A 24,397-nucleotide genomic window follows, 5' to 3' on the forward strand; every position below is an offset into this window, starting at 1 on the left:
TCCGTACACCAGGAGGGTGCATTCACTTTTTATCTCTCCTAACACACTGTAAGCTCCTGGGATATAGAGGTCATCTTGTTCATTTTTTTTTTTTTAAGGTTTTATTTATTCGTGAGACACACACAGAGGCAGAGACACAGGCAGAGGGAGAAGCAGGCTCCCTAAGGGGAGCCCGATGCAAGACTCAATCTCAGGACCCTGGGATCACACCCTGAGCCAAAGCAGGTGTTCAACCACTGAGCCACCCAGGTGCCCCATCATCTTGTTCATTTTTGATCTCCAGAGCCTAACAAGTGCCCAGCTCACAGGAGGTGGGCAAAGATATTCGTTGGCTGGTTAACTGATGAAACAAATGATGTTCTGGAACTGGTGTTTGGAATGGAGCTCTACCCTCTATGGATCTCCACTGACTCCTAGAAACTCAGACACTGAAAGGGCTTAGTAATAACAGAAAAGCCAAACCAAAGGAAATATAAACTGAGACCAACTCTGAGGTAACTTGAACTGTGGTTTCCAAACCGCTGGGCCACCAGGGCTGCTGAACCATGGTTTCCAAAAGTTGTTCTTACATTTTAGTAGTTAAGTATTTTATTATGTATAAAAAATAAAACTGCCCATCAAACCCCAAATTTCACAGATACTGTTCCTTCAAATGAAGCAGGAAGCCATGGAAACCTACATGAAGAGACTCCATGAATTTGAGTTTGATGCCCAGGCAAAGCTCAGGAAGGTTACAAGTTACTATGATAGCTCTGGTATAAAGAAAGACAAAACCAATATGAACTATCATTCTGGGGGGTATATAATACCCTGGATTTTAAAAAGCCCAAAGGGCCCTAGAGCAGCCCTTCTTACCATTTCTACTCCTGGTCTGATATCTGAACCTTACAAATGCTGGCACTCAAGCTAAGAGAGGCATAGCAAGCTGTCTAAAGTCATGCTGAGGAAAGGGAGAACACAGGATAGGGTTCTAGGGAACCTCAGTGCCAGACTGATTGGTGGGCCTTCACCTCATTGACTTCTCTTTCTAAAAAAGTGAGTTGAACCCTACTGCTCACGGTTCCTAGCCAATCAGAGCCTCACAAATCAACACATCCTGCAACTAACTGGTTGCCTCATTTCAAGGGGAAATCACTTAAAATGTATAAATGTATAAAATGCATAAATACGTTCTGGGTTTTTTTTTAATATTTTTTTCTTTATTTATTTATGATAGTCACAGAGAGAGAGAGAGAGAGGCAGAGACACAGGCAGAGGGAGAAGCAGGCTCCATGCACGGGAGCCTGACGTGGGATTCGATCCCAGGTCTCCAGGATCGCGCCCTGGGCCAAAGGCAGGCACCAAACCGCTGCGCCACACAGGGATCCCCTGGGTTTTTTTTTTTTTTTTAAGATTTTATTTATTTATTCATGAGATACACACAGAGAGGCAGAGATATAGGCAGAGGGAGAAGCAGGTTCCCTGTGGGGAGCCTAATGTAGGACTCGATTCCAGGAACCAGGGATCACAACCTGAGCCAAAGGCAGACTCTCAGCAGCTGAGCCACCCAGTTGCCTCTATGTTTTAGCTTTAAATTGGCTATATACTCAATAAGCCAGAAGATTGAAAAACTAAGTCTTTACACACAGCTCTCCCATTTGATTGGCTGTTTATTATTGGCAGTTCCTTGGCAGAAGGCAGTTCCTTCTGTCAATTTCCCATCTTTGCTCTACTTAAGGGATCTGACTTCAGGAGCCAGTCTGGGTCACTGATCTTTAAAAACTTTCTTCAATGCTTTAATAACTAAACAGTAACTTTTACGACTGTTTAAATATATACATATACACATGCCTGTATATGTATGGTAACTAAGAAGTTAAGGATTAAGGCCTAACAGTGGTTATCTTTGGGTAGTAAGATTACTATTTGTGTGCACTAGTTTATATGACTTTTTCATTTTTCCATATTAAACACATGTGGAGTTTAATAAAAGACGGATAATTAACTTTTACTGATATGATTTGAAAAAAATACACTATTTGCTTTTCTGAAGCCATCTTTGACCTAGAAAACATTTTCTTTTTTAAATAAGCAGTATTTTCCTATTAAGTGTGTACTCTGAGAACCACATTCTTTATATAGGGTCAAGTTAAGTTCTTTCTATGTGCTAGGGAAAGGTTTTATTTGTTGTTTGTTTTCCCCCCACCTAGTTAATTTCGTGGGGTAACTTGTATTATTGCCTCTCTTTACCTGGTTTGATTTATGATCTTGGAAGTCAGGTCATTCTTTGCTAGGTCTACGAGAGAAAGAAAAAAAAAAAGGTTTCCCCACCTAATACCTGATAAAATATCTGAAAAGGTCATTGCAGACCTTGACAGAAACATACGATTTCAACCCAATCTGATAAAACAACAACTAGAAAACTTTTATCATAAGAACATAACTTGCTATTTCCCAGCTCAATTGACTGAACTTTTTTTTTTTATCTGAAATGACAGACATCATAAGATAGGAAAAGCTGCAGATAAGAAACCAAACTGAGTTGTCTTGAATCAGATCCGATTGTCTGCCCCTGGTTCAAACTCCCACACCTGCTCTGAATGGGTCAATGAGAGTCTCTCTTGGCACGGTCCCCGAGGGGTTTGGAAACATTGCAAAAGTGGTGAACTTTGAGACTTCAGCGTTTATTCTGCGATTATAATTAACCTGCTCACCAGTTGCTATTGATCAATTCTGAATGGAGGTGATAAAGTTTGACTGGATTTCTAGAAGTAAAAATGGAGCTTTAAACTGGGAAGAAAAAGGGAAGACTACAAAAAAATAATTTAAGAATCAATTTCCGTTTTAAGATCTGCAATTAGGGAATCCCAAAGCTTTTGGTTTAATAATCTATCAAACTACGGCGGTATCTCCTTAATTTCTCATTCTCCAAAATAAAGTACATCTGTGATTCAACACAGAGTGAAAGATACCCTTAACACTCAACTTGCAGGGGGTTTTCAATGACTTTAAACGTATGGAATGGCTTACCTGCCTGGATTATACTCCTCTGGTGGAAAAAAAGATACTTAGAGCCCTGAAGTCAGTTTTGGGACTCCTGCAAAATGCTGAAGGCCAGAAAACCAAATTCCCTTCTTCCAGATAAGAGGCTTGAATATCCTGGCTCAATTCTGATTACAGAGCAGTAATAGATAAAACCATAGGCCCCCTGCCAGAAACGAGAAAGCTTCCACTGATCGCTTCTGGGTTCAGCTCAGCCCAAGTCCATGGGGCTCTTGCAGCCAGAGGTTTTAGACACTGTCCTCATATATCCCCCTATTCTCATCTTCATTAAAAACATAATTACTACAGTGCTTTTCTCCCCTCCTTTCTCTGCTCCTACCACAAATACATGTCAGAGAAGAGGGACTACAGAGAAGCTGCTTCTAGTTTTCTTTTAGGAAAAGGATTTTTGAGATAGCCATATGGTTTTGCTTTTTCTTCTTTTGCAGCCAGCAATCCCTCCAGAATGAGAGAATCCTCCAGTTTGGAGGTTGGAATTCTGGGAAATCTCTCTTTAATTCTCTGCACAAGAGAATCAGGAGGCTGAAAAAGATGTTAGAGCAAGGCAGGGATTCCTAATGTTGTACTCTCCAAGAGCAAGATGCACAGAATCAGAGTGAGATGGAAGGCTACTAGAGAGGCTATTGGACCTGGAGAAGAATTGGTGGGAAGCAGGAACACAAAGGGAAAAACTATATTGGGGAGAGGGTGCAGGTGGAGACCAAGTAATAGAAAATCCTAAAATTTGAGGGGCACCTGGGTGGCTCAGTCGGTTAAGCATCTGCCTTCAGCTCAGGTCATAATCCCGGGGTTCTGGGATCCAAACCCTGCATAAGATTATCTGTTTCCCCCTCTGCCTTTGTGCCCCTCCCCTTCATGCTCTCTCTCAGTAAATAAAAAATAAATAAAATAAGAAAAAGAAAAAAGAAAAGAAAGAAAGAAAGAAAGAAAGAAAGAAAGAAAGAGAAAGAAAGAAAGAAAATAAATTGTAAAGTCTGACTCTTTCAACCACCATGCATGTTATGGTCCTGAAGTGCCCTCATCGTAAACTTGGCAAATACAAGGGAGGTAAATGAAAGGAAAGTATGGAAGTCCAGAAGTTGGACTTAGAGGAGTTCTAAACCAGAGCTGTTGCTTACTACCAATGGGAACTTGGGCAGATTACTTAATCTTTCTGAGGATCAGCTACCTCTCCTGCAAAATGGAGATATCTGCCTCTCAGAAAGGACTTAAAAGTCCCTATCACCTGACAACTTCCCCACTGACCCCTGATAAAGGATCCAACTTACTGTACATAAATTGCATTACAGAGAGCAAGATAGAAGCACATATGTAGCACAAGATAAAAGCTACTGTCCCTAAAAAGTTGTTAGCTAGTTTCCAAACATTAATGTATCCAAATTTGTAAATTTATTTTGTACAAAATAAAACAGATTAGAGGTTATTCCTATTATAATCCCACTCATATTACCTTACCTATTTTCATTAGGTGACAAATAGCTCTGTAGATAGCCAATAAAATGTTTAAATAATCCTTCATAGAGTGTGTTACATGAGACCCCGTCATGGACCATAGAAAGCCAACAGAACAGAGTGATACCCATTCCCAAACCTTGAGACGGCCTTATCACCTGCACCTTATTCAAGTTGTGCAGACCAAAAAAGTTACCAGGAGACAAATCCTTTCAGATGTCAAAAAAGCTCCTTCAAGTTTTTTTTTTTTAAAAGCAGCACCCAAGGGCCTCCAAGAACCGCTCTCCTCTAGAGCAAAGCAATGGAAAAACCCGCAGTCCTTCCTCTTTCGTATGCAAACAAAAGCAGCAACATTTGCAACTGGCTTTGGCTCCACATTCGGTACAACTCAATTGCCTTAAAAGGACACGCTGAACAGAACTGGTTAAAAGACTCACCTTGCCTTGGGGGAAGGTAATTTGTCTAACATAATTCTATCACTGCCTTAGTGGTTCTCTGGTTCTAGCCCCAATACAACCTGAGGGAGAATTGCCACTGCAGGAGAGGGCACCTGTGTATGTCCCCCCAATGCCAGTAATTTGACAATTGCTGAGATTTGCTACCAATAGACATTACTGAGCATAGGATAAGGGTTTTTTTGTCCCCTGGGTAAAGCAATCTCCTATTGGATAAGCAAAAACCAGAAAGCTAAATTCAATAAACAACAATTTACATTACAAAGCACTTTTCTTGTGCATCCTTAACTCTAAATATAGAACTCTGTTTTAGGGGCACCTAGGTCGTTCAATTGTCTGTTTGTTTGGGGTTTTGTTTTTTTTTTTTTTGGTCGTTTAATTGTTAAGTGGCTGCCTTTGGCTCAGGCCATGATGGGGGTCGTGCGATCCAACCGGAGCCCCCATATCAGACTCCTCTCGAGCATGCTCTCTCTCAAATAAATAAATAAAATCTTAAAAAAAAAAAAGAACCCTGTTTCAGACAAAAAGGGAGGGGGCCTCTCAGTAAGTTAAGTCATGAATGCTATATGTCTCTTTAATAACTTAATTGGTTTAATTTTTTTTAATTGGTAATATATTCACATGGTTCAAATTCAAAAGGTTCCCTTGTCACACCACTGTTCCCAGCAATGGTTATTCACAATTATTCACAAGAGGTGGAAACAACTCAAGTGTTCATGATGGATGAATGGATTTTTAAAATGTGATATATACATAAAATGGAATATTATTCAGTGTCGAAAAGCAAGGAGATCATATGACAATACAATGTGGATGAACCTTGAGGGCATTATGCTAAGTGAAATAAGCCTGTCCCAAAAAGGTGAATACTATACATGAGGTACCTACAGTAGTCAAATTCACAGACAGAAATTAAAATGGCAGTTATCATGGGCTGGACAGGAGGAAATAGAGAGTTATTATTCAATTGGTATAGAGTTTGCAGTCTTGCAAAATGAAAAGTTCTGAAACCTGTTTCACAATGATGTGACTATATTTAACACTACTGAACTGTAAACTTAAAAATGACTAAGATGGTAAAGAATAAAATCAAATCGAACTCAACTTTAATATCCCTATATTTTTTTAACCTCCCACTATTTCAAAAGTATTTTCTTATTTAATGGGCTTATAAAGAAGCACAGAAGTGACTATTAAAAATGGTTAAGTTAGTTAAAAATTCAAAAATTCCAGTGGTGCCTGGATGGCTTAGGTGGTTGGGCACCTGACTCTTGGTTTCAGCTCAGGTCATGATGTCAGGGTCATGGGATGGAGCCCCGCTTCGGGCTCAGCTCTCTGCAGAGTCTGCATGAGATTCCCTCTCTATCTGCCTGTCTCCCTGTTAGCTCACTCTCTCTCTAAATTAAAAAAAATAAATCTTAAAAAAAAAATTCAAAAAGTTCCAAGGCATATGTGGTAAAAATACTTTCCCCAACTTTATCCTTCACCTACCCAGTTATCCTCTCCATGGGCAATCGACATCAAATGCATATATTCTTCTTCTTTTTTTTTTTTTTTTAGTGGGCTCTACACCCAACACAGGACTTCAACTCAGGACCCAGAGATCAAACACTAAGCTGAGATCAAGAGTCAGACTCTTAACCAAAAAAAGCCATCCAGGGGCCCCTGCTCGGTTTTTTTTTGTTTTGTTTTGTTTTTGTTTTGTTTTGTTTTTAACACAAGTAACATACAATATACATATCTTGTACTTATAAATATCTTGGAGACGACTCCATACCATAATGAATTTCCTATTTTTTAAAGCCTACATGATACCTACTGTTTGCATGTACGATATGTATATCAACAGTCCCCTGATAATGCACATTTAGGTTATTCCCAATTTTTGTTATTACAAACAGGGCTACAACTGTGCCAGTGTATTTGGAGAATAAATTCCTAGAAGTTAAATTTCTGGGTCAAGGGTATCTACTTTGAAATTTGTTGGATATCACCAAGGGCTCTCCTTAAAAGTTGTACCAATTTACACTCCCACCCACAGGTATCAGAGTTCCTGTTTCCCCACGCCTCAGAGTATGTTTGTTTTCTTAGCTCATTTAAGTTTCAAAAAAAAAAAAAAGGAAAGGGATACAGAAGAAAGTGTTATCTAAAACTGTCTCCTGTGCATCATTCTACCTGAGTGCTTAGAAAGTGCCCAGCAAATGTGGCCTGACCTTTTGATGGGACACAATTGGGCAGGTGACAGATCTCACTGGAAGCAGTGACACACCCCTGGCCACCCCGCACACACCTTCCCCATTTAATTGGCTCTCAATCTAGCACCACACACCAGCCCCAACTCTGACTGACCCGCTCAGGGTGGTAACCGGAAAGTCAAACAACTTTGGTTTTCTCAAAGACTGACAAATCATTCTCTGGCCAAACAAGCTACTTCAGAGTTGATCTTGCAGAGTTCCCTATATAAATGAACTGGCTCTGAAAGAAACTGGCTTAATTGATAAGCAGTTTCCCAAAGATCCAGAAAACACTTTGGAGAGTTTTCCACTGACTTATACCATAAACAAACTCTCACAACACCATGAATGAGGCAAAGCTTTTAAAGGAACCACCTGGCTGACACTTGGTGATATACATATATTTCACTGTTATTTTTTTAATCAACCCTTAAAACTATTTTAAAAATCTGAGATCCTGGGATGCCTGGGTGGCTCAGTGGTTGGCTCAGGGTCAGTGATCCCTGAGTTCTGGGATCAAATCCTGTATCAGGATCCTTGCAGGGAGCCTGCTACTCCCTCTGCCTATGACTCTCTCTCTCTCTCTCTCTCTCTCATGAAAAAATAAATAAAATCTTTTAAAAAAATTAAAAAATAGTAAAGATCTGAGATCCTCTGGCAGTATTAGAATTGCTTGTTTCACTATTACCCCAAAGAATTGTTATTTCGTAATAAAGCACATGTTCCTCGCTTTTCCAGTAACATCCACTACAATGCTATTTCCTTCATGGTATATTTACACATAATTTCCATGGTCTCCTTTTCTGCTTTAAGTATTTGCAGGCATTAATTAAAAAACCAACTTCATTGTGGTATAACATACATACAACCAAATACTCCCATGTTAATAGTGTATTTCCACAAGTTTTGACAAAGTGTTATACCTGTGTAACCACTCTGGTTCCTTTACAAGGAGACACAACTCTAGTACCCTGCCCTAGCTATCTCTCTCACATGCACATGGACATGGGCTCTAGCTCTTGAAATGCAAGAATTCCCTGAGCAGCTCCACTGGCACACAGCAATGCACCCTCTCCTTAACCACTTTCAGTACCCAAGGGGTTATTATTAAGAGAAGCCATGTTCCATATTCTAATTCAACAACTACAATCATGTGAGAAGGTGTTCTTGCCAATCCTAGTGTTCGCTTACCTGGAGCAAGCAACACAAGGTTAAAAGGTCATAGACTTCTGCCTCGCAAGACATTTTTTTAAAAGATTTATTTGTTTATTTATTGGAGGAGAGGAGAGGGGCAGAAGGAGAGGGAGCTAGAATCTCAAGCAAACTCCCCACTGAGCACAGAGCCAACAAGGAGGGGCATGCAGTTGGGTGGGGGTGGGGCTTCTATCTCAGGACCCTGAGACCTTGAGCTCATCTGAGTTCATAACCTGAGCTGAAACCAAGAGTCAGATCCTTAACCGACTAAGCCACCCAGGCAACCCATTAAGTATTTTTATACAGTCATTCTCCTCTCTCTCTCTCTAAGCCACCCTGTGCCTTCTCCAACCTAAAACCGCTCCAGTGGTTTCTCAAGAGTTGCAGAACCCTCTTTCATCCTGCTCCCTTTTCCCCAAGGCTCCCCAAGGAGCCTGTGAAGCAGCCACCCATGTGTGTTTTGACCTGGGCAGAGTACTGCGGCAATTGCCTCCTAGATCTCTACTCAAATATTTGCCAAGTGCCCAGCATGTGCCTGGCACTTAAATATGAGTAAGACTGTACCTGCCCTAGGTAAGGTCACATAATTCCATTAATGTAGCCTAATTGATGATTTCAACAGTTGTTTCAGGGTCAGGCACATATTGAACTTGGAATGAATTGAAGTTCATCTACCTTGCCATCAAGGCAAAATAATTCCCTCCAACCCAAATGCAGGGCTTTACAGAGCTTTGTTAGCTTTTATTACTTTGAGTTTTGTCTTTTCCAATAGCCAACATAAGAACTCTGACAAGATATTAACTATATTGTTGAAAGTTAGTACTGAAAGTTAGTACTGAAAGGCAGTTAGTACTTCATTAAAAAATAAAGCTGGGGCAGCCCAGGGTGGCTCAGCGGTTTAGCGCCGCCTTCAGCCCAGGGCATGATCCTGGAGACCCGGGATCGAGTCCCGCGTCAGACTCCCTGCATGAAGTCTGATTCTCCCTCTGCCTGTGTCTCTGCCTGTGTGTGTGTGTGTGTCTCTCATGAATAAATAAGTAAAATCTTAAATAAATAAATACATAAATAAATAAATAAAGCTGTTCTCTTATTTCTTCTCATTGAAACTGAAACCAGTTTCTGAGGTGAAGAGTGACTTAGTCTGTGTGGTTTTACCTATGGCTGTAAATATATTATTAACGCAAAAGCTAGGCAGTATGGGATTATTTCACAGTACTATGAAATGTGATGGTAAATGAGGGTATAACTTTTTTTTTTTTTTCAAATTGCAGGTGCTGTGCTTTTCCTGGCAAACTCCTACTTACCCTTCCAGACCAAATGCAAATGATACCACTTAGGTGGAAACTTCAAGATTCCCAGACATGGGGCACCTGGGTGGCTCAGCAGTTGAGCATCTGTCTTTGGCTCAGGGTGTGATCCTGGAGTCCCAGGATGGAGTCCCGCATCGGGCTCCCTGCATGGAGGCTGCTTCTCCCTCTGCCTGTGTCTCTGCCTCTCTGTGTCTCTCATGAATAAATAAAATCTTTTAAAAAAAAATTCCCAGACGGGAGAAAGAGCCATTTCTGTCTTTTCTCCTTTGCTCTTCGACAATACTGCAGCATGCTACTGGGTCATGTGCCTAATTTCATGTCTGTTTAGGATGACCAGCCATCCCTGTTTATTGGGGACTGCCCTAGGCTTCACACCCCAAATTCCAAGTCCTGGGAAACCCCTCAGTCCTGAGAAAATCCGAAAAAATAGGTCACTCTACATGATAGTGAATAGCAGTTTAACAAAATAGCTTTCTCTTAGGAGAGGCCAAAACCAACTACTTCATAAACACTGCCTTTTCTAATTTAAGACAATGCTGAAAGTAGTTAAGATTATCCCATTTTACAGAAAAAAAAGAAGAACTGAGAGAGGTAAGTAACTTGCCCAAGATTGAAGGGGTACCCGGAATTAAATGAATGTTCGCCTGTCATACTACCAAACTGTCTTGCCATCTGAGGGCCAGGTGGCAACTCCAAACAGCAGGGTCTCAATAAATATCATGGAATCAGTAATCACTTATCATCATGCTTCAATCACTAGGAATCAGCTAATATGCCAGAGTTGGTCCTTGATAAAGCCACCAGGCATTTACAGGAGGGTGCCTGGGATAGGAGGAACAGGATAAAAAATATTTATTTACATGCACTGCTTTTAAATTGACTTGCTTTTTTTTATAAGTGCCACCTGCAGAACATACTGAAGATGTGAATGCCAACACTTTCCGCACGCCTCATATTCTCTCACAAAGATAACGTGGAGGCTTTCATGACCACCATTTAACACACTTGGCTATGTATAGAGGAGATAATCCAGCTGCTAGGCCAGACCCAAGGACTGTCTTCAGGTGGGGCTTCCTGTACTAGTGGGACAGAGCAGAGAGTATTGGGAAGACAGGCCACACTTCTCAGCAAGGAAGTGCTCCTTGGAGGTCAGCTTGTCATTTGTTGACCTTGAAATCTGGGAAACTTCTTACTTCAGCACTCTCCTAAATGGTATGGGTTGCATTTTAGAATTTAAATACTGTGCGCACTCACACAGTTTTGTGTGTGTTGTTGTTATTGTTGTTGTTTTTAACATTACTGTGGTTGTAATTCTGATGACCAGAAAAATATTTCCTCCATTTTTGGACTTTGAACTTTTTTTTTTTTTTTTCCCCTAACCAAACACCAAATTCTCATTCCAGGTTATAGGGGTTAGGCAGCAACCTTTCCATTCCCACCACAAGTTAAAAGAAGTGGAACTATGGGGGCCATTTCTCCCTATTTTAAAACATAAGTTCTAGAAAGATTTCTAGAGACGACTGAGAGTTCTGAGAATGCAGGGCCAAACGGCCGCCGCCAACACACCCATCCACAGCTGCCATTGTATGGAGATGCTTCAAGCGAGCTATCTCGCTTAGGCCCTCCAAAAGGCTCCGGAGCCAGATACCCCTCCTCCCCTGGGGGGTGCCGTCTGGCTCCCCTGAGAAGGGGAGGGGGAGACCGGGAGCCGCAGACCCTGCCCGGCGCCATTTCCACGGTTAATCAGTTTACCTGGGATGTGTATTTGGCTGGACCCCCCTGGGGACCCTCCCTGGCCACCCAGGGTCAGAGGATAATTTAAAAGCTCTTCAAAGCCGGGACCCTTCTCAGAGCCAGCCTAAGACTGGAAACCTGGGAGGGACAGGCTTTACTCTTCAAAGTGAGAACAAATGTGAAAGGATTTAGCACTTAGTAGGTAGTCAATAAATGTTAACTTTGTTTCTCAGGTCCGGGCTTCCCTTCCCCCCACCACCCCAGCCATCTCCAATCAAACCCGATCCTGTCCCTTCCTGAAATTCCACAAGACCGCAGGTCGTTTGCATTTTGAACTAGTGGTTGCCACTTCCCTTTCCAGACCCTTCCCCAGACTTCATTTCGTTCATCTGCAGATCGGCGCAGGAGAGCGCATGTTTGCCGTCCTTCCCGGGGCTGACTTTCACAGGAAATATTAAATTGTACCCGTTACGATTGTTATTTGTAACCTCAACCGTCCGGACGAGAGGACGCTCAACTTACGGAAGCTGCCGCCAAGTCTCCATTTAAGTCAGGTATTAGAGAGAAGCCCCTCTGCGCTTCGGCGTTCCTGGACGCCGAGGAGGCGCGCGCTGCCAGCGCAGCCGGTACCTGCGCGGCCGCAGACCCGCGCACTGCGCAATACGCTCTGGCCCGAAGGCACCCACAAGGTGCCAGCCCCAGCTCAACCCCTCTCGGCAGCTCTAGTTCCTCCTTTGTTCCAGGTGTGAAATCCCGACGGGAGCATAATGTGCCGCTCGGAAGGATCCTCCAACTGGGCCGCCAAATGGCCCAGAAGATCTTGGGCTCTATCTAAGCCACCGTAATCGGTTTCCCCGCTGAGGACTCCAGGGGAGGGCCGAGGGGACGCGGGCGCAGGGAGCCCGCGACCGCTAGCGCTGTGCACCAAGGCTCCCGGGGCTGCTCCTCCCAGCTGTCCAGCGAGCCTCGTTGGCCTCCCGCGGTCACCTGCACCTGGGCATGGCTGGCTCGGACACACGACGTCTGGGGCTGCACGGGGACACCGTCGGACCCTGACACCCCGCAGTCCTCTCTCTTCCAGAAAAGCATGCACAGAGCAGGCTGGCCCTCCCTGAACTGAATCTGGGCTCCTTGGGGCTGTGACCTTCACCGCCGCCAGCTCTCGGCACCTCCAGCTTCTGCGCCCACCCGTCTGTCTCCTTGGAGGCTCCCGCATCCTGCCCCCATACGCGCACGCACACACCTGTGAAAAGTCCAACGCTCCCCCCCCGCCCCGGCCCCGGCCCGCCCGGCGCTGGCGCTCAGTACTCACCGAGGTTGGGGTGTCGGGCGGCGGGGTTGGCCCTGCCGGGCAGGCTGTGCAGCACCGGGCTGTCGAAGGGGCCGGCGGAGGCGGCGGCGGCCGCGGCCCAGGACGCGCCCACGTCGGCCATGTAGGCGGGGTAGGGGCTGGAGTAGGAGCCCGCGAAGCCCGCGCGCCCGTACTGCTCGCGGCCGGCCAGGCCCGCGCCCGCCGCCCCGCCGCCCCCGCTGTAGGCCGCGGCCTCCCGGGCGGCGGCGGCGGCGGCGGCGGCGGCCAGGGACCCGGTGGTCCCCGGGAAGGAGAAGCGCGGCGACACGGGCGGGGGCGTGTAGGCGGCTCCGTCGGCGCCCGCCTGGCTCCAGCCCGGGCTGCCCTGCTGGGCTCCGGGCCCGGCCGCCGACGGGGCCCCGCCGGAGCCGCCGCCCGAGGAGGCCCCGGACGCCGCGGCCCCGCCTCCGCCCTGCAGGTAGGACAGGCCCAGCACGGACGAGGGCACCCGCGGCGTGGGCACGTAGACCGGCGAGGACGCGGCGCCCGCGCCGTGCATGAAGGCGCCGGGGCCGCCCGCCTCGTAGGCGCCGGGAGGGGGGCCGTGGTTGGCGGCCATGGCCAGGCTCTGGTACATCGCCCCTCGAGCCCCGGGCGCCGGGCCCTCTCCCTCACTGGCGGGCCAAGGCGCAGCGCGGGGAGACAGAAGAAGGACAATTAAAAAAAATAGTAATGATCGTGTACGGGTGAGGGGCTGTCGCGCAAACGAAGGTCAAAAATCAAAAGTAAAGAAAAACAGATCTCTCAAAAAAATATGAACGTATTAAATCCAGAATCGAGCCAAAAAAAGAAAAAAAAAAGAGAGAAGAAAAGAAAGACTCTCTAGGCTCTGGTTTACAGGAAAATCCCAAATTGAAATTTTGGTTCTTCCCGGAGGTGCTGGAGGAGGGGCTGCTGCCTCGACCCCAGGGCCCGGAGGTCCCGAGCGCCTGCGGGTGGCAGCGGGGCCCGGGCCCGGGCCTGGAGGCGCGCGGGCGGCGGTCTCGGCGCACGGTCTTCAGGACGCCCGCAGGCTCCGGCCGCCGTGCGGGGGGCGGGCTCCCTTCCTCGCTGTGGCCACGGTCCTAAAGCAGGAACGACAAAAAAAAAAGGGGGGGGGGGACAGAAGTTCAGTCGGAGCTTTCACGCCCCACTTCCCCTGCGCTGCGAACCCAAGAAACCGCCGCTCTCGGCGCCCAGCTTTGGAAGCCAGACGGTTCCGAAAGAAACTGGGGTCTGCGCCTTGCGGAGGCCGGGGGGCCTGGCTGCTCCAGGGAAGCCTGCCTGGGGAGGGCCGCTTTACAGACATGGTTATTGGGCATGTAATTCTTGATTGTGACCTAAGTCAAAAATAATTTTTTTTTATTGCTTGTCAGGAAGGACTTTAATTTTACCTTATTTTTCAAACAGATTCTTGTCCCAGTATTTTGTAAGCTCAAGTGTTTCAGGTTTCCAGCAGGGTGGCCGGAACCCAAGAAATATGGCTCATCTTCGTCCTGCGTAACCCTCAGCGTCCCTGGCCGTGAAAACACTTTAGATTGCCCGAGAAAGACGACAAACTTTATAAAAACCAGCAACCTAAGAAAATTTTGTTTGTGATCTTTTTTTTTTTTTAACTAGAGGTAGAGTCTAAATGTTTATACATGAGCACAGTGTCTGCTAAGTCTCTCTTAAAGGATTGTGAGATCTCTTATCCATCCACACACTTTACCATGTAGAAGTCAAATCAGAGGAGATATTTGTATCTTGCAGTTATATTTTAGCAATTTTGCAGACTGGATATCAAAACCAGAAAATTGAAAGGGATGTGCAACTCACTTTACAGAACTACAAATGGGCCATTCAGACTCACTGAATGGGTTTTTCCATATAGAATCACTGGTCCACCCACGTAGGGAATCAGAACACCAATGCCACCGCTTGAAAGGGAAGAACAGTTCATAGGACTTGGTTATATCCTTGTATCCTGTGTTTTTATTTTCTCAGGCAACTTTTCCGATAAAACAAGAGCTCTATGATCTTAAGCACCTGCTCTGTTCCAGGTCCTTTTTGCCACAGCTCCACTAAGGAAAAGCGTGTCTCCTCATTTTACAAAAGCGGGAACTCCTGAAGCATTGCAAAGTTTTGAAACTTGTCAAAGACCAAAATACAATTAAAGGGTGGTAGGGGATAGAATCTGTGGGCCTCCAGGGTTTGAGGCTCACCACTACACTCCCACTTTTCTCCTTAACAAGCAGCAGCTACTTTTAACAGTGGTTTCTTTTTCATTGCAATAGAATTGCAAAGATATTAACTGACCTTTATTACACTAAATCCAGGCTCTGTCGCTTATTGAATGACTTTAGACAAATTACTTAACCTCTCTGCCTCAGTTTCCTTATTTGCAAAAATGCAAATGTTAAAGGTATCTATCTTATGAGTCACTGTGAGGATTATGAATATTAAAATTAATATATATAAAGCACTGTAACAAGGTTTTATAAAACCTGTAACAGGCACAAAGTTCTATACAATTGTTGGTCATTATTATTATAGATTTCTAGTGTGCCATAAGACAGTGCCTCAGATATAATCATACTATAATAAATGGGCATCTTAAGTATTGTAAAAAAAATTCTGAAAATGGGATTTCTAAAACATACTATATAATGCTTTTAAACATCTTTGCAACATCACTAATGATAACGGAGTCAATAGCACTGTATTCTAGAGTCACATGTTAATTCCAAGACTGTTCATTATTTGCTTTGAAAACTATACAATAAATTATTGGTTTGTTGGACATATTCTTCCAGTACGAAGTTTGGGTAGAGGGTGGATACAAAAAAATTTGATCTGAGGGACATCTGGCCGGCTCAGTTGGCAGAGCATGTGACTCTTGATGTCCAGGCTGTAAGCCTGAGCCCAATGGCTGGGTGTACAGATTACTTAAAATGCCAAAAAAATAAAAAAAAATCTAACATCACCAACTGCACTCTTTGTGAATGAAGGCAAAAAAAAAAAATCAGTACCTCATAGGAATCTCTGGGTTTCAATAAGTAAATACATAGGTTTACCTTGATAAAATATACAGTATTTAATTTTTATATTAAATAGTTGACCATATCATTGTATTTTCTGTAATACTCAACTTCTGCAGTTCTAAAACATAACTTCATACTTTTTTCTCACATAACTGCAGAAAAAGAAGATTTATCATTTTGTAAGCCAATTTCCAATACGCATACAGACGCTAATTTACAAGCTTTAAAATGTAAATGTTAAAAATGCCATAAATCTAACATTTGTCTTTATTACGTGCTCTGCCTTTCTAAAGCGTAAAGCGGCTGGTACATTACCTGGGCGTTGCATTACTGAACAATAGAAGGTGGAGAAAATACCACTCTATACCTTTCTGGAAAGACGAGAAATCATCCTGCTCATTTTTGATACTAAGCCTTGGTTCAGGCATCCGCAGAGATAGCCTCGGGAGCTACTGAGAATGGCGGGTCTGGCCTCACCATGGGGCTCAGGCCTGCTCCCCATTTTTTCCTCTCTTCCTGATCACTCATTCCAGTTCACTTCAAATTCACAGACCAAACAGGAAATGCTTTCTTCGTGATTTCGCCCACAGCCCTTTTCCAATCTATTTCTGATGGTGGGAGGATCCAAAGCTTTGCCCTCCTGTCCGCGTCTATTTGCAAGTCACTCCGGCTCTTTGGGCTCAGCTCACACCTCGATTCTCGGCCTGCCGCGCACACAACTGTCACACGCGAACGCACACACTGGCCAGCAAGAAGAGAGCGGGCCGCTGCAGGGGAACGTGGGGCCTCGGAGGTGGTGGGGGTATCCCTCCGTGATCCCTGCCTTTACAAACCTGCAAACCTGCTCTTGGCTGTCCATTCCTTTTCCGAGAAACGCAGGAAATACTGCCCTGCGGCGCTTCCCCAATCTTCCCCGAAGAGCCACAGTGCTGCCCCGAATCCTCCCAGCCCCGGGTACCTCTCCACTCTGGTTCCCCACCGAAAGGCCTCCTGGTGCCCTCAGCCTGGCGGCAGTTGACCAGCCGGGCATCCTCCTCTTCCCTGAAGGACCCCCACCCCCACCCCCACCCTCAGCCCAGAGCCAAGCGACAGAATACCGTGGAACGGGGCAGCTAGCCGAGGCCGGCGGAGGGACTTACTGCTTTCCTCCCAGGTTCCGGCCTTCAGCTACTTTCACCCACAGCAGTGTGAGTGGGTGGGGTTGCTAGCTTCGTGGGTGGCGTCTGACTCCCCCGACCCCAGTCAGGAAGGCTAGGAGGCTGGCCAGAAGGGCATCAAGAGTCCGGGCGCTCAGTGGCCCCGTTCCTGCCTTGGAAGCGCGTCCCTGGGGCCCGAGGCCCAGTCGCGCTGCCTTCCACCGCCACTCTGAGTCCCCGCAGTCACCGACGGGCGACACTCCGCCGTCTGAGCCCCCCGGGCGGCCTGTCCCGGGTCAGTGGGTCAGTGTGATTTAGCACGGCCATCACCCCCATCCAGGCCCTGGCCTGGGAGGTGCAAACAAGGTCTGGAGAATGTATGCGGGGGGGGGGGGGGGGGGGGCGGGGATTAAAAACGTTCAAGTTCACACACACACAAAAATCAAAAAGCACTTCGATTACCCCTCTCCGCTTCCCCCTCCTCCACCTCACTAGGAGTTAAAGACGCTAGTAAGTCAATGCCCAAAGCTGAGCAGTCTGGCCAACTTGGGGGCGGAGGGAGTGCCCCACGTCTCCTTCCTTCCATCCACCAGTTACCTCTCCACTCCCAGGCAAGCAGCGCAGAGGAGCTCTGAGTTTCGCTGACGGCGGGAAAGAGCCCGGCGAGGAAAGAGAAGGCCGTACCTGCCGGGACTCGCGCTTCCTGGAGGGCCGGCGCGCGCTCCCCTGTGCGCCCGGGGAGCTACTGCGGCGGTGCCTCTCGCGGCCACTGTGCCGGCCGCCTCCGCGTCCCCCAGGTCCCGGCGCGGGTCCCCTCGCCCCTGCGCCCCGGCTCCCGGGCGCTGACTGGCCCGTGCGAGTCACGTGCAAGGGCGGGGGGCGGGGGTGCGCCGCAGAGGCTGCACCTCCGCTCTGCGCGGAGCTGCGGGGCTGTTCGAAAAACTCCCCTAGCAGGCAAAGTCCAGGCGCACGGATCTCGGAAAGGGCCGAAGTGCCAGTGCCGGTGCGCGGGGCTTCACCCACCGCCGCGCCTGAGGTCGATTCGCTTTGCAGTTTTGCCCAGGGTCGGCTTTATTCAGGAGCCCCCCTCGCCTCCCTCCTCCCTCCACCCCATCCCCCACCCCCGCCTCCCGGTGGTCCGGGTCTAGCCGCAGTCCTGGACTCCCGCGGCCAGGGGCGGGGCTGATAGAAGGAAAGGTGACCTCTTGGGCAAGACCCCTGATCGGCTGTGGTGCACGGGGCCATCAGACGAGCCCGGCTGGCTGCGAGTCTCCGCGAGGTAGTGGATAGTGGGGATCCCGCTAGCCCCAAACTGCGAGTGGAAAAGACACGAAAGCTGGGACTGGCCCACTCGAGTCAGAGCGCAGGCACCAAAGCTTCCCTTTAGCCTTCCCAGAAGCCTGGGGAGTCCGCAAGGTGGCCTCTCGAGTCCTCAATTTTATGTATTTATGCAGAACGTGCACCCCTTCCTGGCGACGCTTCCCATCTCCTACGGCCTCCCACCTTCAGATCTTTCCGTTTTCCCTGCAGCCTGCGGCGCCGCCGCACCAATCCCAGGGACGTGGCCGGGGCGTGGGGAGCCGGGCAGTCCAGCAGGGTTTCTCTGCAGAGAGGTCTTCCAGCCACCCCAGCCCCCTCCCTAGAGTTGGGGGCGGGGAGGGTGGCAGGCCTGAGTCTGGAGTCGGCGTCAGTGCCTAGAGGCCCCAGCGCAGCGGGGCTGCGAGCCGGAGAGTCCCTCAGACAGGTCTAAAGGTTAATAGAGCAATCACAGGGCCCTATTACCGCGTAAAAATAACCCATCGATTACCGCAGCCTTCAGCCCCAGATAACAGCCTGCCGGTCGCTCTTAGGCTTTCGGTTAAACACCCCCCCCCCCCCCCCCCGCAGAGCCGAGTTTCTCTCTCTAGGGCAGGTTTTTCATACCAGATTAGAGGGGTCGGGAGGGGGCCGGGATACCATCCTACATGAAACCCGTGCGGCCGCGAAGGAAGGGTAAAGGGTTGCGCCAGCTTCCGCTGTTGGTAATCGGCCGTGGGTTCCCGGCCTGCGCGAGGGCAACCCGGGCGCTCCGGACGAGACTAGCACGCGGGGCTGATTAGAAGGAAACCCCCAAAGGGATCGTGGCCAACTCATGGGGATTCTCAGGAAAATCCCGGAGGAAGGATTGAGCGCGGCTGCGCGGGGAGTTCTCTTTCCTGAGCGAAACGTGCGGAGGTTCAGACCGGCCGAGCCTTGGGGAGAAAACTGAGGCGCCTGGCGGAGCCGCGGAAGGTCTGCGCCAGGGCTGGACGCACCCACGCGGCCCCGATCCCGACCCGCAGGCAGCCGCTCGCCTAGGCCCCTTCCCACCCCGGAAGCTTAGGACGGTCTGTTTAGGGACCCTGCTCCGGCTTCCCTCAACTCCTTGCAAGCGCCTCTGCAGAATTTGGCGCTGACAGATCACAGATGTCTGGGAACCTAAGGGGCTCCTAGGGACGCGAAAGCTGGAGCGGTTTGGGGAGCACCCTCGGTGGGCGCACTTGCAGACGCATGGCGGAGAAGGGTATGCGACCCCTGTTCTGTCTGAAACGACATCCCCATTGGCCTGTGAGGGCTTTCTGGAGACTTACACGCGTGGGCTCGGACAAGCGACAAGCTGTACGGGCCTCCGTTTTCGGTGGGGATTTGTGTTTCCAGCGATGCCCGAGGTCTCAGAGCTGCTTTCTGCACGCGACCCTCAGAGCTGAGCCTGCAGCCTGGGCAGTGGATTTTCTTAGCAACAAGCCAAGGGCTTGGGGCTTAGCATCTGGTGGAGCGGCCATCCAGGCGTCCTCACCAAAGCCAAGGGCACAGACCACCCTCAGGCGGGCTTCTACCAGTTGTGCGGGGTGGCCGGCAGTGCAAGAGCTTGTGTGCTGAGGTTCGCAGCCGCTGGGTGCCCTGGGGCGACCCCACACACACACTGCCCCCACGCCAGGCCCTGAGAACTTAAGTCTCCTCCTCTGTACTGGGATGGTGGAGGTGGGGTGGGGGTGGGGGGGTGCACGACAGGCCCAGCCTGCTCTACGTGGCCATTGTAAGACCCCAGATGGAAGAGCTTGGTTTTTCTAAGCGCTTGCTTGCTAGGAACCCGGGATTCCCCAGGAGTCCTCTTCTGGCAGGGACCCGACAGAACTGTTTTACCCATGCCCGTAGCTGGCGCTCTTCAGGTGGGCTGAGGCCTGGGAACCTTGAGAGATTTGTTCCTTCTGGGAACGCCCCTGAAATAGAGAATTTTTTGTGTTTCCTGTGGCTTTTTTCTCTGGACCCGGAGCCCCAACTTTCTCCCCAAAGGGCTTAGCTCAAGGTCCAGAAGGTGGTTGGCGAACGGTCTGTTCTTTTGGGGTGTTTGATTTTCCCTCGCTCTCTCCCTTCCTCCCTCTCTTTCGATCGGCCCCCCTCCCTCCCTGGGGCAAGGCGGGAGCCCCTGCGGCCGCCGCGCGCGTTGCCAGGAGCAGGGAGCATTTCAAGGCCTCGCTGGGCCGCCGGCTGGAGGAGGTTTATCGGCTGCCGCTAGATTCCCAGGCTTCTCTCTCGTTCAGGAGGCCGCTGGGAAGGGTTGGGGGGGGGGGGGGGGGCGGTGTTTGAGGTTCGGATTCTTGGCTATTTTTAAGGACATGTCCCTGGGCTGGCCTGGGATGGTGGCCCAACCCCGCTCACGTCCTCTTTCCGCTTTTCTTTCCCATAGTCAACAGGGAAATTTTAATACTGTAAAAAAAAAATCTTTGATCTCTTTTTACTAATGGCCTGCGTCTAATGAAGAGTCAAATCATGAGATTTTAGACAAATAAGAATTACTTAGATGTATTGCATACTTAAAAAAAAATTCTCCCCAGGACACAAAAATGAATTGCAGTTTCTTGCTCTCTTCAGGCCTCTGGGACTTGAGCTGGTCCATACCCCAGTAAAGACGCAATTGTAGGCTGGACATGGTGTAAGAGGAATCTGAACTCTAGTTCCCTGAAAAAAAGAGTGACTAAACCATGAATAAACCGTGCATGACAGACTTCATGGTGACACCAGGGAGGGTCTCTCCTCGCGGGGGTAACCGGATTTCCTTGTGGGACCCAAGCCAGCTCATTTTAACCTCAGGTGCCAGAATCTCAGATTTTGGTTGGTAAAGCCATTTGGCACCCTGCGGAAACCAGCCTCCGCGGTTCCTTTATGAAAACCAACAACACCTGAAAAAACACGGGGCCCCCATAGTCTTATAATCGGAACAAGGGACCCCCATAAAGAAAAAGAACCAAAGAGGGGACTAGGAAGTCCCCCCTCGTCCTTTATAACGAATTCCTCCAAGATGTACACGTTTCTCTGCGGACGTGGACACAAGGGCTCAAGACAGATATGCAAAGTGACCCGCGCTAAACGTATGCTGGCTCCGTCCCATGCGGCCCTTGAATTCCCCCACCGGGTGCCCGTTTCCTCCTCTAAGACTCACAGCCTCACTCGAGTTACCCACCCTGCCCCCTGTGCAACCCCCCTGCAGACAGACGACCGGAGCTGGGAGAACCAAATTGCCGGGCAGGGCTGGTCCCCGTTGACACAAAATTGGAGAATGAATTAAGCTGCAAGCCTACATAGACCTTTCCCTCCTCCAGCTTGGCATTTGAACACCCAGAATTCTTTGTGGGGTGGGGCTGTGAGTGGGGACATAGAGACCCCTGCTCCCTCCCACCAGAACGAGCTCAGCACCTCAGGAAGTGATCATCAGACTCCCACTGGCAGATGCGAGGAGAGAAGGCAGCTATGCTTTTTGATTCTGTCTTGTTTTTAAAAATACTATATCATCCGTCGCCGGGGTGGCTCACTCCTTAAGCGTGGGACTCTTGATTTCGGCTCAGATCATGATCTCAGGTTCCTGAGATTGAGTCCCTTATCGACCTAGAGCTGGGCGTGGAGCCTGCTAAAGATTCTTTCTCTCCCTCTCCTCTTCCCCTTCCCCCTCTCAAAAATAAAATAAATAAAATAAAATAAAATAAAACCATTTTAAAAATATTTGATGTTGCAAAGTGAAGCCATGGTTTCACAGACCTCCTCAAAAGCCTCCTTGGTGCTTCCGGGCCGAAGGATCAGAGGTTTTGGCACACCCTCTAATATTTTATAGTCATTTCCAAATTACTGAACACTCTCAAATTCCATTTTTTTTCTGGAGGAAACAACAACATCGGGGAGTGAGAGGGAGGAAGAAATGGTTTTACCGTCTCATTCATCTCATTCGAACAAGAACTCAGAGACGAAGAGAGGTTAAGACACTTTTCCCAGGTGGCAAAGCCAGTGCACTGGGCAATAATAGGTCACGAATCTAGATTTCTTAGAAGTCTTATTTTTTCCACCTTATTTAATATTGAGTTCCTATCATTAAACACTCTTCTAATTGTTTTTTTAAAGTAGTCTCCATACCTAGCTCAGAGCCCAATATGGGGCTTGAACTCAGCGCCCTGAGATCAAAACCTGAGCTGAGATCAAGAGTCAGATGCTTCACCGACTGAGCCACGCAGGTACCCTGAAACACTTTTCTGAAACCCGCGTTTTGTTTTTCCAATATTTCTAAATATCCTTTAATGAGTACACCTGACATTTAAAAATTAAAATGAATTTAAAATAAAGCAGGTTGTTGTCTCCTAATCTAAGATCCAGTGAGAAGGGAAAGAAAAGCATAAAGGAGGCTCCCCATTTTCATTAAATTGGGGGAGGATGCCAGAGACTCTTTAAACTGGGAAGGCGCTCATCAGGTCCCGGGGCAGCAGACGCAGAACTGAAACCCGGCCTCGGCGGCGCCCACAAGTCCCGGCACTTGAGCCAGCGGGCGCTGAGTGGAGAAACTTCGGCTGGCAGTGGCTGCGCTGACGCTTTCGCACACGCCCCTTTCTCCCCTTTCCCAGCCTGGCTCCCTCTCTCCCTCCTCACTCAAGAACCTTATGAAAACAGCAGCAAACGGGAGCTTCCTGTACCCACTGTCCAAGCTTCGGGGAGATGGGATCCTGGCCTGCAAACTCTTTGAGGTGTCCGGAGGTACCCCCTCTTTGGGCACCAAGCCTGTCACATCTGGGGCCTGTCTTGGTGATGTGGGCCTCAATATTTTCACCCATGGGTCCTCCCTCCCTCCCTCCCTCCCTCCCTCCTTCCCTGTCAGAGACTTTTAGAAGTTGCTGTGCTGGCAGTGCAGGATCCAGAGAAAGAATTTGATAAATGTTCTTGGAATACACAAAATGTCAATTTGCTTTACTCACAGGCCTTACATTCCCTAGAGTTATAAATTCGTTTATCTGTGGTTGGTTATACACCTGCCTCCCATACACACACATCCCAGAAGGTAAGCTCCATAAGGGCAGCGGCCATGGCTGGCACTTAGTAGATACTCAGTAAATGTTTGTTGAATGATTAAAATTACAAAAGGGATTGCTAATGGCATCTCTCAGGGCTGATGGGAGTTGGAGAATGGAACAGTCCCCTTTCAAAGGGAAATGTGTCCCTTGGCACACAGTAGGTGCCCGGGGTCACCACCTAGATGTGGAGGCCCAGGCTAGACACCAAGATTTGGGTCACTCAGGTAGCGTTTATCTGCGTGGCTCAGCCCCACCCTCACCAACTACAAAATCTCTTGCCCAAATCGAGGTTACCCCTAAGGAAACCCCATAGTCCCCGGCCTCCAGAATCTGCAGCAAGATGGGATTTCTGGGTGCAGGCATGCAGTCGGGATTTTGGAAGTTGAGTTGAGCTAGACAGCCCGATTAGGCGCTGAGACGGCGGTGATTGGCAAGGAAGGCTCCCTGGCTCCCCGGAACAAAGACCAAGGACGGGACAGAGGACGCGGGGAGCGGTGACTCGGGAGGCACGGAGGACCCAGACCCATAAATCTTGAAAAGATGGAAGGACCCAGCCAAATACTAGGACCAAGAGGAAACGAAGGAGAGGGGGTATGGAGAGAAACAGAAACAAGAGAAAGGAGAGACAGAGGAAGGCAGGCAGAGATGGGGACAGAGAAAAAACTAGGGAGCACCTGGAGAGTGAGACAGGACTATGAAAGCTGGAGAGGAACAGGGTCCTTCCTTCCTTCCGTCTTCCCTTCCTCCTTTCCTCCCTTCCTTTCTTTTCCATTTATTGACAACCTACTCTGTGCCCCAAACTTTCCAGGCGCTTGGAACAAAATAGAGAAAATTGTGTCTCCAGGAGATTCTAGAAGAGGAAGCCAGACAATAAAAAAAAGTCAAATATATGGTGTTAAATGGTGAGGAACAGGGTATGACCATGCAGAGAGGGGAATTAGAGACGGACACCAGAGAAAGGAGAGAGGGGAAGATAGGAGAGAAAAAACACCAAGGTGACAGAAATAGAGATCGAGACCCCCAGCGAGAAGAGAAAGGCAAGAGAAATGGGAAGGAAAGCGCCAGGGCCCACTGGAGGGGGGGGACCAGATAGGGATGAGGTCAATCCGGAGGCGAGGGCTCCCCGCCCCCACCCCGCCC

General features: G+C 48.4%; 1 protein-coding gene across 5 annotated transcripts in view; it reads right to left on the reverse strand.

The window, feature by feature from the left end:
• GATA4 (GATA binding protein 4) overlaps nt 1-24,397 on the reverse strand; it is an 85,638-nt gene that overhangs the window by 39,204 nt on the left and 22,037 nt on the right. Inside the window, exons 1-2 of one of the 5 annotated variants that reach the window (XM_077868622.1) lie at nt 17,595-17,739; nt 12,734-13,836 (exon numbers count right to left, since the gene is read on the reverse strand). In XM_077868622.1, the coding sequence (XP_077724748.1) occupies nt 12,734-13,349 (616 nt within the window). In that variant the 5' untranslated portion in view covers nt 13,350-13,836; nt 17,595-17,739. Of the gene's footprint in view, nt 1-12,733; nt 13,837-17,507; nt 17,740-24,397 lie in introns of those variants that run through there. The other 4 variants (XM_077868624.1, XM_077868620.1, XM_077868623.1 and 1 more) reach the window with 4 other exon arrangements.

This window comes from Canis aureus, chromosome 24, assembly GCF_053574225.1.
Source record: "Canis aureus isolate CA01 chromosome 24, VMU_Caureus_v.1.0, whole genome shotgun sequence".
In the NCBI taxonomy this organism is placed as follows: domain Eukaryota; kingdom Metazoa; phylum Chordata; class Mammalia; order Carnivora; family Canidae; genus Canis; species Canis aureus.